The sequence below is a fragment of the Uloborus diversus genome, chromosome 8 (assembly GCF_026930045.1).
Source record: "Uloborus diversus isolate 005 chromosome 8, Udiv.v.3.1, whole genome shotgun sequence".
NCBI classification, from domain to species: domain Eukaryota; kingdom Metazoa; phylum Arthropoda; class Arachnida; order Araneae; family Uloboridae; genus Uloborus; species Uloborus diversus.
Window position 1 is genome coordinate 108,602,441 of NC_072738.1, and position 16,945 is coordinate 108,619,385.

Here is a 16,945-nt window from a genome sequence, read left to right on the forward strand (position 1 = left end):
GAACCTTCCTGATTTACCAAGACAGCTCCAGAAATATTAGAGCAACGACGGCCAAGTTACGCGAAAATTGCAAGCAAGAACCACGCATATTCCTTGCCTGCAATTTCTGCCTCGCAAAGCTGTGGCTATCCAGTGACTTATTTGCTCCCATTGGAAGCTTAGTCAATCCGGACGGGCCGTAAACAATCAAAAGCCGATACACTTAATAAACACGCTCCGTCAGTACTTAAACTGGTAGCAAAAAATATTTTTCACACCAGTACAAGGTCTGATTCGTGCATCTTTTAGAAACTCAGGAAACTTTTTTGCGAAGATACTTGATTTTTTGGGGAAATAGGTGAAAACGTATGAAATCACGAAACGTTCCACGGAAATAACCAGTAACGTTCCGGAATTTTTTGACAGTGTAGCTCCACTTTTGTTTTTAGTATTTATCTGATAATTTATTCCATTTTGGACTTTTTTTTGTCTAAAGCGATATCCTTACTTATATTATATAACGCGAACTTCTCAATCAAATAAACTTCTCAATCAATTATCATAAAATGTTGTATACACATTGTCAAGCGTACGGAATAGACATTGGCTACCTTTCAAACCCCCCCCCCCTCCCCGAAAAAAAAGTATTACAATATTTTTATTCCATCTTTATAGAAAATCATTCATTTGCGATCTCATCGGAAAAAAAGCCCTTGAATAGCTGCAAAATATGAACTTTATCCAAAGTTCAAGAAATATCTAGAAAACCACCTAATTCTTCATTTTAATTTGATTACATATTCTGAAACAAAGCTTATCTTCATTTTTAAAGTATCGTCTGCGGTTGCTGGGCACGGAATCTATATATATATATAAGAGAGAATATATATGTATGTGCGTATTTGCCCTACACAAATCCAGTTTATGTCGGATCTCCACCAAACTTGCTACGGAGAAGAAGCGTAGAGTGGTTTTTGAACGCCAAAAACAATTTAATCGAACAGTTCGAATTTTAATTTTAGGACCCGAAAATGGCATCACAGAACTCTTTCTACCCGAAATAATTATTAGAATGTCTTAATTTTAATCTCTTTCGAATGTCCGCAAAAAATATTCCTGAAGTATATTTCTTCCCTTCGGATTTCAAAACCACTAAGACCAGGAGAAAAGTTTTAAATATTTTAAAGAAGGGTCTGTATTACTTCGGAAGTTTATCGTATGTCTCCAGCTTAACTTTTATTAGCATGAGTAAAATAATTAAATAGAAAGGTCTGTTTCCTTTTTTTTTTTTTTTTTTTTTTTTTTTTTTTTGACTGCGAACAAATAAAATTATTGCTTTTGTTTTGAGGCTTTTCCAGCAATTGGGAAATGGGGTGGTTTCCTTCAGTCAAAAGTACTACTTTTAGTCATTGAAATGGATAGAATGAGAAAAAAAATAACATGGACCTAGAAAATACTTTCCTTTTCCCAACAGTTTTTTCTTAAATTAATTTTTTTAAATGTCTGATTTCTCAAACAAAGCGTGGTCTTTATGACGCCACAAATGATGCACTTTGCCGCATCTTTCTACTACGTTTCCACGTTATAATAATCCAGCAGCGAATTAAAATTGCGCTCTACGCTTGCTACCAACCATATCGTCGCCAGTACACGTGAGTAAAGATGCGAATTAAATATTTTGGACCGTGAATTGCAACACTGAATGGCATTTCATCATTTGTGATGTCATCGGCAGAAGCGTAAAACGAGGAAATAGCACCGATTTAAGTATTTTTTTTAAAAATATTAAACTTAAATTATTTAAAAAATGTTTAGACTGTTTTTAAGCATGTTTTTTCCGAAAAAAATGCTTTTAAAATTTTGGAAACGACCTCATTTAAGACTTTTCCTTTTTCGTTATTTTTCCGCGAGCTATCAAGAAATTTACGGATTTATTTATATTATTTTTTTATCTTATTTTGTTTTGTTTAAGATTTGTTATTAAACAAAAATGAAATAACATCTATTTCAAACATAACTTTCGTATTATAGCAAAACAATAAAGTATTAAATTCAAGTTTCGTACCGTGTAATATCAAAACTTTGTTATAATAATCGCAAATTTGGTACCGTGTAATATCGAAACCGTGTTGTACAAGAACCGTGTTATACGACGAACGCCTGAATTTGCAGGGTGCGAAGAAAGTTCCCGCAATTTTATTAGATATTTCAGTAGGCTGTAACTAACACATAATTCAACAAATCAATAAGTTAAAGCAATAAAAACTCTTTATTGAGACAACAATAATAACATTAAACAAAAAAATTATAGCAATTGTTCAAAATTGGCTGATTGGGCTTCAATATATTTACGGAGTCGCAGTCTGAAATTGCCGACGATGCTCGCGCACGCATCCACCGGTATCTCATTCCAGGCACGCCTCGGAGCCGTTTTGAGCATGTCGACTGTGGCGTATCGTTTTCCTGAGAATTTTTCCTCCAAGATTGACCACACCGAGTAATCCATCGGATTGAGGTCCGGTGAGTTAGGGAGCCAAACATCCTTGCCCCAAAAACCTGGGAACAGATCTTTGCAGATGGCAATCGTTGATCGAGCCGAATGCGCAGGAGTCCAGTCTTGTTGGAGTGTGAATGTATCTTGGCCAAAGTGTTCTGTTGCCCATGGCCTCAGTACATCGCATAGAACCCGCTGCTGATAAATCGCAGCATTAATTTTGACTTTTCTGTCAATGAAAACAAGCGGCGTCGCCCCAGTGGCACAAATGCCAGCCCAGACCATTATGGAGGCTGCAAAGTGACTGTGTCCGATGATTTTTGCAGCAGCGGTCTTCTTCTGAACCTTCTTAAGCAGTTGGCGATGATTTTGACGATTATGTGTGGGTTCGATGGTGAAGATCTTCTCATCGGTAAAGAAAACCTTCGAAAGGCGAGCACCAGCGGTCAAGCGAAGCATCCGCCGAGCTTTTATCAATCTTTTCTGCTTCATTGTGTCATTGAGGAAGTGGAGGCGATTGATCTTGTAAGAACGAAGTCCCAACTTGTTTTTCACGATGGTTCGGACGCTTTTTTCGCTGACCTCCAGTTCTTTGGCTATCTTTCGCATTGAGCGCTCAGGATTGCGACAGATGCGACAGCGGATCTTCAGCACATTCCCTGGAGTCGTTGCAGTGGTTGGACGACCACTCCGTGGACGGTCGGCAGTCCCTCCAGTCTCCTTGTAGAGTTTCACAGAGTCATAGACTGTTTTACTCTTAAATCCAGTCGTTCGAATAATATCGGCTGTTTTCATTCCCATTCTTGTGTAATTCAACGACAGCAACACGCACATTTTCACAATTCATAGCTCACTAACTCAATGAACTAACAAAGAACAGATGATTAAACCTCAAATACGTTTAATGCCAATGAATAATATGTGCCAAATAAATCGACAACATACGATTTTAACGCCAAAAAAAGTTTTAAACAAAATTGTGGGAACTTTCTCCGCACCCTATAGTTATTTACTTATTTATTACTTCCTGGGTAAAGTAGATTAAAAAGTAATAAAAAAGGTTTCAAAAAAATGGTCTTAACTAACCAAAGAGCAGATTTTTTTTGAAAAAATAACAATTCAATAATGTTAATGCTTTTTCATACATTCTGATAAATATATACGTGCAATACATTCTTCTTTGATTCATAAAACTTCTTGATACTCTTCATATACTTCTGAATTTTAAAGTATTTTCTTATTTACCTTAACTACAAATGCGTCATTTGTAGAACGATATCGTTTTTAAATGACTTTTACTCAAGACGTATATTCTGGAAAAGACCCCGAATTCTTTCTTTGGCTGGAAAAATATGACTCTTTAAACTTTTTCTCATGTCTTTTTCGATTATATAGAAGTGAAGTTTTTTTCTTCTTCGAATTTCGATCTTTAGAAAGAAAACTTGAAGTACTTACTTAAAAATGAAAATCTCACTTCTGAAATTTCTCAAAATATCTGCTTGAAAAGAATCCGTCAAGTGCAGAACGTTGTTCCATTTTAAAAAGCTGAAATCGATGCTCGGAACTGTGTAGGTTTTTTAAAAGAAAAAATCGATCATAATATACTCACCAGAAGTTACAAAACATTGTTCAAAAATTTTAAAAGCTAGTATAGTGCAGTTTTCTGCTGATAAAAATTTTTTAAAAATTTTTGCTATTAATAATACATCAATCAAGCTTTATAAGTCTGTACGGATCTTTCAAATTTCTGAAAATATTGAGCAAAGCCTTAATAACCAGAATATCCTACAAAGAAAGCCACTAGGATGTACTGTTTTAAGACTTTCAAACGTTAAGCTTCTAGGATGAGTCATAATATTTGCTATATAACTACAATTTTACTTGGTTAATGTTAACTTTAGAAACCTTGAATTCGAAGACATAGACTGTCGTGTGCTATCACCCTGTCTTAAAGCACCTACCGGATAGTTCTTCGATACCATGGTGATAATGCTATCTAGTATTATTATAATGGGATTGTTTCCTTCAGTCAAAAGTACTACCTTTAGTCACTGAAATTAATAAATAAGCAAATAATAATAATAATAACATTGAGCGAGAAAAAACTTTAACTTTCCCACCGCTTAATTTTTTTAATGTCCGATTTTGAAAATAGGGCGTGGTCTTTATGACGTCACAAATGATTTGCTTTGGCGCATCTGTCTACCGCATTTCCATGTTATGATAATCAAGAAACGAATTAAATATTGCACTCTGTGAATGGCATTAGTGAGTAGCATTTCATCATTTGTGATGTCTTCAGCAGAAGCGTAAACAATGAAAGCGTACCGAATAAATGTTTTTTTAATGTTAAACGTGGTCAAATTATTTAAGAAATGATCAGATCCTATGTTGTTAGCATGCTCTTTCAAATGAAAATTAAAAGTATTATGTTAATTGATAATTAATATTATAAAAACCATAATATTACACGTATGGGGTCCACTAAACCTTCACCTTTAGCTAGGATATTTTTCCCGCTACCAAGACTGGAACATTCTTATTCAAACTTATAAAGAAAAAGTTCTCTAAAAGATTTTTATCTCCTCATTTTCAGTAGGTCCACATAACATACATTGTATCAAAACTCAATGATACTTCGTGACAAGCAAGCTTAAATACCAGAATTTCTTTTCTTTATTTTGAATCATCTCCCACAGTTCACATGCTTGCTCCACTAATAACGTCCACATGCGAGAATTATTTCAAAACTTACGCTGCAAATAACGATTACAGATTTTGAACACTTTAAATCAGAAAAAATGCTCCTGGATCCTGAATATGCTCCATTAAAGATAAAGTGTACCGGACTGTGCTCCGAATGTGTACTGCTAAGGATATTCGTTAACCTTACACTTAAATTTCGATTTCGATTTCGATTCCGAGTCACAACTGACTACAACAGTATTTACGTCGAGAACTGCATACTAAGTGCCTTGCCTTCATTATTTTATATAGCGATAGACGGCAGCACCATCACCAGATCGAACAGTTAATGAGAATTTAGAACTAGACCAGGAGCTAATAGCTACCTGGTGCTAGCACCCCCAGAGGTATCGTTTCACTTGGAGGACATTGAGACCACGAGCATATTTAACGTCGCCCATTCCCCTTTAATGACGACGATGGATCTTCGACCATCGAGGTTCGAACTCAGGACCCTCCGGCCCCGAATCCGACACTATACTGATCGGGCTACCACGGCCCAACCTTACACTTAGGAACACATTTAGTAACAGATCAAAGGCCCGTTTAAAAATAGTTTAGGAGTACATTCAGCAAACAGTTCTAAAACTATTGCCTTCTTTTGTCCAAAAATGTTTCAACAGGTTTATTTAACTCCCAACTATTAGAATATTTCATCGGGAAACAACAAGATTTTTTTTTACAATATATCACTGCCGGCTGGAATCGCGAATGTCATTGAGAGAGATGAAGTTACATGATTGAAAACTGTGCATTTCCCGTCGGTGGTAAAGAACGTCCCTGTGAGATTGCTGCAAAATTAATAGTAAAAACTATTAGTTTAATCATAGAAGAAGCTCCATAAGTGCTACAAAGAGCTCAAAAGAAGGACTTATGTTAACGGTTAAAAACATATTTTCGAATGCTTCATCAAAAGTGTCAAGAAAATGTATTGAATCAAATAAGTGTTCTGAACAGTGTTCACGGACGTGTTTTGAAAACTTCCAAAAAATGTGCATCAAAGTGTTCACGCTTCCGTGTTCAAAACGTGCTCAAAAAGTGTGTATGATCAACCATAACATCATTGGAATTGCGAAACTCTTCTTCGTATATCTGTTTCATCTGCAATAGTTTGCCGGAAACAGCTCCTACTTGCGTTGGGAAAGTAGTTCAAAGAGAGTTATTAATCTTCATTGAAGATTCATAAATTTACTAGGACTAAATTTTTGTTGTTGAACCTAGTTAGGCATTTGAAAAGCTTAACATACATAATCACGCATACACTGCTGATTCTAGCACACATTGAATACATGTTTAGAACACATTCATTAAAAAAAAGTGATCCACTTGCCAGAATGTACTAAAATGCGTTCCAAATGCAATCCAATAAAAAGAAAGAACACTGACATATGCAGCAAATCTGTAGTAATGTATCTCGCTCATTGTATTTTCTAGATTTAAATTTTAGAACAAGGTTGAGAACAAATTCTGGGCACATTCAGGAACAGATTGAAAACAAAAATTTGTTTGTGAAATCACCGCTTTATTTCGTACAACCATATTTTTAACAAATCCATTTAGCTACCAGTCAATACAGCTTTAATATGCAGCTATTAGAATTGAACCGTTGTTGGTTCGTTTCTCGAATGTCGTCAAAAAGGATAGCCTTCTCTAGTCAAAGACCGTCCATTGCTCGACTACATGTTGACTGATGTCCCACGAGATTGCTGCTAAACTAACAACAAAATCTGCAGGTGCAATCACAAGAGTTTTGTATAAATGCTGTAAAAAGTCTCAGAAAGGTTTCGAAAAAAAAAATGATATGAGTCAGTGTTCAAAAAATATTTTTAAATGCTTTCTGAAAAGTGTTGAAACAGTGAGCAGAACCAAATGAGACATTCGAAAAGTGTTCTCAAAAGTGTTTCGAAAACTTCCAAAATGTGTTCTCAGAAATGCTTTTAAGAACTGTTTCAGGAAGAGTGCTTTAAAGTTATCATTAAAAAGGGTTCCAAATGTGTCTGGTAAACTTCAGGGTATATATGCAGCATTACAGATTTGGAACACTTTAATTCAGAAAAAGTGTTCGTGGATCCTGAATATGCTCCATTAAAGATAAAGTGTACTGGACTATGCTCCGAATGTGTACCGCAATATTCGTAAACCTTAGGAACACATTTATTAACAGATTTAAGGCCCGTTTAAAAATAGTTTGGAAGTACATTCAGGAACACTTCTAAAACTATTGCCTTCTTTTGTTCAAAAATGATTTTAACAGATTTATTCAAGTCCCAGTTATTAGAATATTTCATCGAGAAACAACAAGGATTTTATTTTACAATAAATTGCTGCCGGCTGGAGTCGCCAATGTCATTGAAAAGGATGATGTTACCTGGTCGAAGACTGTCCATTTCCCGTCGGTGGTAAAGAGCGTCCCTGTGGTATTGCTGCAAAAATAAGAGTAAAAACTACTAGTTTAATTATAGAAGTGCTTCATAAGTGCTACAAAGTGCTGAAAACAAGGACTTATGTCAGCGCTAAAAAAAAGAACATGCGCTAAAAAAAAAGCAGTTTGCATTGTTCAAACTTTCATTAAGCCCTTTATTGTTTCTCTTACCACTTGTGCTCTGTTGAATAATAATAAAAAAATATAAAAAAAACAAATTAAAAAAAAAGCTCCTTGAGACACAGATTTAAAAAAAATTGAGAATTAAACGAGCGGCAGAATTTCAGAAACGAAAAGTTATGAAAGATTTTTTTTTCTTGCTGAATCTTCCTGTCCTTCATTAAAAGTACATTAAAGATAATTCAAATATTCCCACCCTACCATCACTTAGGAAAGAACTAAAATTGATTTATCATACTCAATTTTTTGCCATAAGATAAAAAAAAATGCATACTTAAGTAAGGAAATGTGTCATTAGTTTACGATTGTGTGTCCTGAATCCTTTCAACACCATTTAAATTTCTCTGAAATAGCATTTGGATGAACTCAGTAATTCCTTTTTAATGCTAGAGAAGATATTTACCTTACATAGCTTGGATAAAATATATAGATGTGTTGCATAAGTGCAAGAAATAGATTAAAATAAATACGTTGAGGTATTTTTTTTTCACTTTTCATGATCATAATTTGCTTACAGAGAATTGTCGCAATTTTTTTAAATATTACTTCAGACGTAATAAATAATTTTATTTTATTCAACCAAGTATTCATTTTTATATTAAACTTGAAATTCTCCCGTCAAAGTATGACGGATGAAAATTGCTTCTACATTTGAACAACGCAATTGCCTGTTTGATGATACTTTGATCGTTGAAATTTTAACCCTAACTGCAGTGGATGAACCTTAAACACCAGTAGATAGCATTCATTGTTGTCCACTTTTTCGTTTCTTCATTTCTTTGATATGACACAGTCCATGTATCCACCAGATGGCGCTGACACTTAATGGGCCTTGACAATTTATTACTTTTCTGTGTTAAAACGATGCAGCTCATTAATCCACCAATCAATATCGACGTTTCAAAGTTTGTGTATTCTTGATAGGGCGTCGCCCAATTTGACCGCAAGAGGCACTGGACGGAACCCCTGCATCCACCAATTAGTGGCAACGTAATGGAGACAGGGGTTCCCTGTAGTGCCCTCTTTGTTACCGTGAGTTTCAGCGATTGTCACGGCCATAAGAATTAAGTAGGGTCATGCACAGTCTTACCATTAAAACAGTAAAGTTACCGGATCCAGGTCTACCTTGTCACAATAACGCCTTTCCCTGGACGTTAAACATTACCAAAATATTTTATCAAATTATCATGCCGTGACGTGAGTTTCATTGTTGATGACGTCAGGAGCGTTCCTCGATCATCGTCTAATGCATATATGAGGATACGAGTGTCAGTCGGAAAATAAGTTTCCCCTGGTTACTGTGAGCAGAGGTGTGTATGGAAGTCATATAATCCAAGAAGACATGAAAAATACGAAAACAAATTACCAACACATGATGAGACATTTTTCATACCGCTTGACAAGCTTCAAAAAGTTCCATAGGAAAGTATTAAAACTTTGCATCAGGACGATGCTATGCGGTATTGAATCAACCTGATTAAATTAAATGAGGCGATTCGGAAGAAACAACTAGGCCTTGTTAGATCTGTCGTTCTGATGTTGTATCACATGCGAGACCACACTCGGTGACGGCAACGCAAAACCAAATTGTAACTCTTGGTTGGGAGCGTCTACACCATCCAACATTCAGTCTCTCACCAAATAAAGAGTTAAGAGTAAATTTAATAGTTGATGTGGCCATATTTTTTTTAATACTGCGGTAACACTTCTCCCAAGTCAGTTTTTTTTTTTTTTTTTTTTCAGCTTCCGCTATTAACAGAGGATTTACTTTAGCTTGATAATTTCTTGTAAGAGAGCGGCTTTGTTGTCAAACAATATATAGAATAAATAGCATGTCTGTGTGTAAGAAAAAATAATTGATCCCGGCTCAAGTCTGTTTGTTTCAAAAGAATCAAAAATTTCCGAGTATACTTTTTAAACATATTTCAAAACTACATCAAAATAAACTAAAAACTGGTAAATCTCACACTTACCTTGTAACCTTGTTTCGAATATTTTACCATACCATAAAAGCAGTGCATGTTTTCCTTATATTCTTCCAGAATGCTAGCGACCGCAATCCAAAATATAATCTCAACTTTAAAAATTGACAATGACACATAAGCGAAAAAGCATATGCAAAATAGATCATTTGACGCTTGGGGATGTCAATCGACCGAGGTGGATCGGTAATGTTGCCATTACTAAAATTATGTATTATTTCCGTTTCAAAATTTGCATGGGTTAACAACTCTCCTAAAGGGTCAAATGCTTCCACTCTCCGCTAAATCAAAAGCTTTGATTAAGTTTTTCTGAAATTTAAGTCTTAAATTACAATCGTGCATATTCGTTAGAAGGAAAATAAATGAAAACAAGCAACACTGAAGTTCAATTTCAAATTTTTTATTTTATAATGTGTTTCAGTGAGAAATTGGCTTGTATTATAAGTCAAATTTCAAAATGGTAAAGCTGATGTATTCTCGCATGCCAAAGTTATTTTGTCCGAAATTACATTTGTATAATTTTACCATGCCAAGAGGACAGTTCAATCTTCAATGTAAATTTACATATTTATAAATTTTCCGTTAGCGATTTCTAGTTTCATGATTGATTTCCAAAATAGAAGATTAAACTCCATGCGCATTAAATATCTTAAATCAAATATGTAAGTGACTTATAGTGAAGTGATTTACTGTTGAATTTAAGCCTGGAATAAGCCCTGTATATACGTAAAACCTGATATGCATATAAATGGGATTTCTAATGTCTAGAAAGATTTAAGATGTATGAGTTGTTATGTTTCTAAGAGTATAAAATCCTTCAAGCCTGAATTCTGAGAACAAGGACTCCGTATAATAATACAGTTTCAAGATCAATGCTGATGCATATACAAATGTAAAGTATTTTGAGCCGGAATTTATCGCGTAAGTCAGACTCTTCTACACACGTTGTTCTCTAACAACATGTAAACTTTTTGTATTACTTTTTTTAACACTAGCATAACATTTTAATAAAGATACCTTCGGGATTAAATGATGATAAAATGCTTTATTAAGCAATTTTTTTTTTAACTTTTTCATTTCAGTAAACCTCCCATGATATGAACCTAAATTCATTTAATTATTGCTATAAATATATTTGTAACTAACAGCTGCATAATAAAAAAGTTAGTCACACCAGGTGCGGATCAATCGCGTGGGAGGGATAATATCAAAGACTGCCTAAATAGGCGTTTTAGGGACATATATTTCGAAGAATTTTTCTCAGTTTCGACTATTTAGTTATGAAAGGATAGTTATAGCCATCCCCTCCCCACCACCTCTTCCCGAAAATGACCCCTAAATAAGTAAGAATCTGCATCCGCTTTTGACTTACAGTGCTGGCAAAATTATTAGACTGAAGAGCTTTTTTTTTTTTTTTTTTTGTACACTATTTGTACTAAAATACTATTTATTTTACTGTTAAAGTACAGTAAAAACTATACACTGATTATTACGTCATTTAAGCATAATTTAATATTTGCAGGTGGCAACATTGTCTGCTTTGTTTATGTTCTTTGTTTATCTACCTACCAAGAACATAACCTCAATCAGCTTAAACAGTTCACTACTTCTTTTTATTAGTATGTTCTGTTGTATTTAAAGCTAGTTTTAGGTAATTAGTGAGTATGTGTATGTGAGTGTATATAATAGTGAGTATAAACAATTTTTTACCTCCTTTTTTAAAAAGTTAAGAAATGGTGTAAACCTTGCGAAACGTATGCCAAAAAGATTTAAAATGCTCATCAAGAACAAGGGAATGCATACTAAATGTTAGATAATTATTTTACTGCTCGTTAATGTGTCTATAGTTATGTAATCAATAAAGAATTTGCTTTTAAAGCAGTCTTAGTCTAGTAATATGGCTAGCACTGTACATGCTTCTTATCGGTATTTATTTATCTCTCAACTTACCTCTCTCTCTCTATATATACACCGAAACTTTTCAAAATACTTCTAGACATCACATCACACCCGAGGGTCCCCTGTTCCTATCACAGTAGAATACTTCTAGACAACGGGAATTATCGAGTTTCCACTACTTTCCTATGAAAATCAAGTATCTTTGCGAAACATTTCCTGAATTGCGACGCATGGATGTTGACTACTCACTTTTGAGAAAAATATTGTAAATACCAGTGTTAAAATACACTCAGCGTTTACATTACGTGTTTCTACTTCAGCACAGTTACAACCCATCCAGATTGACTGATCTTTTAATTAGGGCATAACTGTAGCCTTTTATTGCGACAGCGCGTTGAGGGCGCTAAATTAGCTCGTACCAAAAAAGAATTCTCGTCCGCAGATACTTTTGACTCGGTAAATAAAATAAACAAAACCGAACTGTGTGAGCGTCAGACGAAGTTATTTTCATGTTATCATGAAAATAAGTTAATTTTGTAAATATAATTGTAAAAAGGTTTACACAGTTTTGTGTGTGTGTGATTATTAAAATACGTTGCTGTCTTCCATACTAGGAGATTTACTTATTCTACTGCGAAGAACACCAGCAAACGAGCCTAAATGGGTAAGCATTTTATTCTTACTTAGTTTCAATTTAGGATTGTATTTGCAATACCTTTAGAAAAGAGGTTGTGTTTGCTAAACCTTTAGATACGGTAGTTATGTAAGAACTACAGGCAAACAAGGTGCTAGCAATTTCTTTGCAATTTTGTATATGAATCTACCATACATGCCAAATTGATTTTAGAGCTATCATTTTAACCTATTTTTTTATTTGAAAGTTCCTGCTGTTGTTAAAAAATGTGACTAGCTTTTAATGAGATGGTTTCTGAAGTCTTAAGGAAGATATCAAGTTAACTTCAGGAAGGTTACTGACTGCAAGCGAGAAAACTTTCTGCTTATTTTCAGATACATATGAGTTGCAGAAGGTAGGCAAATTAACTTCCTATTATTTCCAGGAACGTTTTTGTTTTCTCTCTTAGAGTGTATCCATACATTCATCCATCCTTTCATAGATAGTTTAACTTTTTTATATTGTTTTATTTTTACTGTTATATATATGTTATATATATACTGTATTATATATACTGTTTTATATATATATATGTATAGTTTGTGGGACTGATTTTGTATTGCTATTTCTGTTATTACTTAATTGTTACTGATAATGTTAAGTGTTATTTGACCTTTCTTTTCACTGTTATATTAATAGTTAATGATATTGCTATTGTTATTTTCATGTAGGCTTTTTAATTGTTATGGATATTGCTATTTTACTTTACTTTATACTATAGGTCCCGAATTTATTCGGGTTGAAAAATTATCTGTCTTACATAAATATTATGTTGATTTTGTTGTTTTAAAATATCATGGTGCACAGCATTTTTTGTTCCATTTTTATGAGGTTTAAAAAAAAATGGATACACTTCATTTCCTAATCAAGAAATACCAACTTTTTCTTCCCCAGGAACAATATAATCTTCATAAATGTAACGTCGTACTGCGCATGGTTGTACGTTTGACCTTCAGTTTTGATGATGGTCATGGCATAAGAAATTTTCATTGGAAATTGCAAATACTACTGATATTGGAAAAGGAAATATGCAGGGATCATGGGAGTTTGAGAAATATGAGCTGACTGACCTGCTGCTGGTCCATTAAGAATAATACTTTAAATCTTATTAGTCAATATTGATTTTACTTGGGGGGTCCATTTCCATTGCATACATAGAACATATTCAAGTTTCGCAAATAATTAATTGAATTGCCGTAAATTTTAATAGAATAAATATGGGCTTTTAAAACTGTTCTTAAGATACAAAGGTCATACAGAGTTCCTAATAAGAGATGACTTTAAACAGGCTTGAAGTATATCGGCACGTATTCATCTAGACAACTACAGGAATAGTTTGATTAAAGTCAGTGGCAAATGCGACAATGACGTCTCTCATTATGTTGTCTTAACCTTTTAGCTCTTTTAGAGTTCCATCCACGGCTTCTATACTTAACAAGTGGCACATTGAACATCCGTCCGGCATTATGGGGCTGACCTCTCGCAAACGTTTTGCAAATGAACCATTTTTTTTTTTTTTTTAATGAAACGTACGGAGTCTTTCTGAAGGGATACATTCAAAGTAGTTTAAAACTAGAAAAGTCTGTAAGTAAGTAAAACTGTTGCAATTTGGTTTAAAAAAACCGTTCCCACACATCCTTAGTGTGCTTGTTGATCTTGGCTAGTGGTAAATTTATTAAACTTTCTTCAGTTCCACCAGGTATGCCGATAAACATTACTTTGCGTTTTGGTATCATATGCGAGTCTCTGATACGTTACTAATTAGGTTACGTGATTAGAAACGTACCTATTCAGTTAGTTACAATCGTGTATCAATCTTGTTACAGAATCGTTTTGATTCTCTCCGGTGCTGGTTAACAAAACTCCCCTGTTGATTCTTCGCTTCCTACAATCATGGTCTTTTCTGTTCGTTTGTTTTTTTTTTTTTTTCTTAATTTTTCTGTCTGTTTTACCCTCTCCTTGCAACCTTGCAATGTGCCTTCACTGAGATATTTTTTCAATGTTGCCATAAAGCAAAAAGTTTTAAAAAGTTGATTTTACAGTAAAATAGTTACAAAAAATTCTTTGAGTTTAGAATCGGAGTTTGAAAGTTGTGTGCATCAAGTAAGGTTAGCTTCAAAGGGTTTATTCCGCTAAAAGTCCGAGGAACTGCTTTTAAAAAATTATTTTTAAGTGAAAAAAATCCTATTAGCAAGTAGGATGAATATGAGATATTCTATTAGGTCGTGAGTTAATATTACTCAATTAAGGGATGTCGTTCTACCTCCTGTGCTCGTTTTCGTTGGAAAACCTGTTTTTAATTTTCTTGTTTTTGCAATTTCTTTCGGATTGGATATTTGTAACCTATTATTTCGTTTTATACGGTTAGATACGATCATCATGAAGAATAAGTCTCCAGATCATTTTTATTTCTTCTTTCCTCTTCTTTAGTAATTTATTTCGAAGTGAATGTTCTTTGTTCTTTTATGTTTTAACTCGCAACTGTAAATGAACAGCAACTGTGCCATTATTCTTTGATTTAAGCACTTTCTAAGCTAAATACAACTTAAGCAAATTCACTAGCAGATGTTTTTACTTTTGGTTTTCGTAAGCATATAATACCTGAAGTAATGTACGCAAACTTGCAACTTTTAGAAGCATAACCTTACATTCAGGTAAAGTTTTTGATGGTTTTTAAGCTGACAACGTTATGCCTTTTCTCTTCCTCGACATAGCGCTCGAAAAGGACATTTTAATAGGCAGTAATATTCGATCAGAATTTGTTTTTACGCATATAAGAACAAAACATTACGAACGTACTGGTAGCTAAGATGACTTATTAGTATTAAAAATTCGTAAAAAGACATATATGCATAATTTATAGCCTATGTCACTCAGTGAAAATACATCTTTTATGTACTGAAGGAATTTCTCAAATAAGTTCAGTGGTTTCGGAGATTACTCGGAACATATAAACATACAAAATCCACTTTCTCACTTTTTAATATTAGTATAAATGTCACTCTGCAAGAATGTGCCTTTCATACAAAGAAGGAATTTTTTGAATATATGCAGTGGTTCCGGAGATTGCCCGGAACATATAAACATACAAAATAAACCCTTTCTCTTTATAATATTAATATAGATAAAAATCCTCAAAGGATAGGCTAAAATGCATGAAAAATTGTAACTTTTAGAAACACGAAATAATATTGGCTATCTGCACTACCAAATTCAAATACTAATTTGCTCGTAGCGGATCTCAGTTATAATTCATTTACAAAAAATTTTATACATAAGCACTCTGCGACTCTCAATGGTTCGCAATTTTCAAAGCTAATAGAATGCTATATACCTCATCCTCTGCAGTCTCAAATACACGTGAACGTTTTGGCGGTTCTTATGCCGACATCGTAATATTATTATCTTTCACATGTTTCCATCCCTTAGATTTTCTTTCGCATCCCCTAGCATTCAGTTCAGAGAGACCCTTCGACTCTTCTGTCATTGCTGTCTGTTTTTACGTTTGTAACAATAAAACGGTACGAAAAACGAACAACTATTGGTTTAAAAAAATAGCCTAAGTACAGCTATTCGAAAATTATAGCCTATGTCACTCAGTAGGAACGCACCTTTCATATAGTGAATGAATTTTTCAAATAGTTGCAATGGTTCCGGAGATCACCTCGAACATATAAACATACAAAAATCCGTCCTCCATCTTTATAATATTAGTCTCGATTGTTATTTATTTTTTTGCTAGTGTCAGTCTTTGTTGTTATATTTTTTTAAATGAAGAAAAATGGATTTACTTTTTATTTGCCTCTGCTTTCCTCCAATGCTAGATTTTTAAACGACTGCAAAATAACTGATAACTTTTTAAAAAATACAAAGACGAAACATTTTTACAAGTTGAAGTACTATGTAAAAATAAGAAGTACTCTCATAACTTTATGTCTCTTGAAAAGTCTCTCTAAAACTACGTAAATTAGGTCGAAAAAAAGGGCGCTTACGTTCATGAAAGAAATATCTTTTTTGGATGTCACGGCTGACGGTAAAGCTTTTATGGCGTTTCAAATTAAGGAAACAACACCTGGCTACTTACGTTGCTCATTAACTTTTATCTTATGAAGCTATCTCTTCTGAAACAAATAAAACAACACTGAATATATCTCACTAATTATCCTGTCTCTAATCTAACCTCAAAGCAATTTTAACTCTGGAATGAAATCTCGCTATAATCAATCAACTACGTAATTAAGATGAAGAAAAAGCAGCGAAAGAGTGCAGTTTAAGTTGGAGGAATAAGTGATGGAGGGTAAGAGGGAAAACTTGAGGCACGTGGCCAATGCAAATGTTTGTTATTTAAAAGAAAAGAAATCCATGGTGTGAAAATACACTATTTTATGCTTTGAAGTCAAAGACAGAATAAACTTTGTTACACAGCTGAGAACCAGAGCTGTAGCGCTAGATTTTTTTCCCGCCGAGATGATGGGGATGTAAATTAAAATGCTGTTGCCATCACGCTTTGTTCATCGATTGGTAAGATAAAGGGGGGGGGAGGGGGAGTCAAAAAATATCGAATTTCACAC

The 16,945-nt window shown here is 34.1% G+C and overlaps 1 protein-coding gene across 1 annotated transcript; it reads right to left on the reverse strand.

Annotated features, from left to right (window-relative positions):
* Nucleotides 1-2,284: 2,284 nt before the first annotated feature.
* Nucleotides 2,285-3,082, reverse strand: LOC129228534 (uncharacterized). Its single transcript, XM_054863215.1, has one exon. It carries the CDS (start codon nucleotides 3,080-3,082, stop codon nucleotides 2,285-2,287), a length of 798 nt encoding a protein of 265 aa, XP_054719190.1.
* Nucleotides 3,083-16,945: the final 13,863 nt, after the last annotated feature.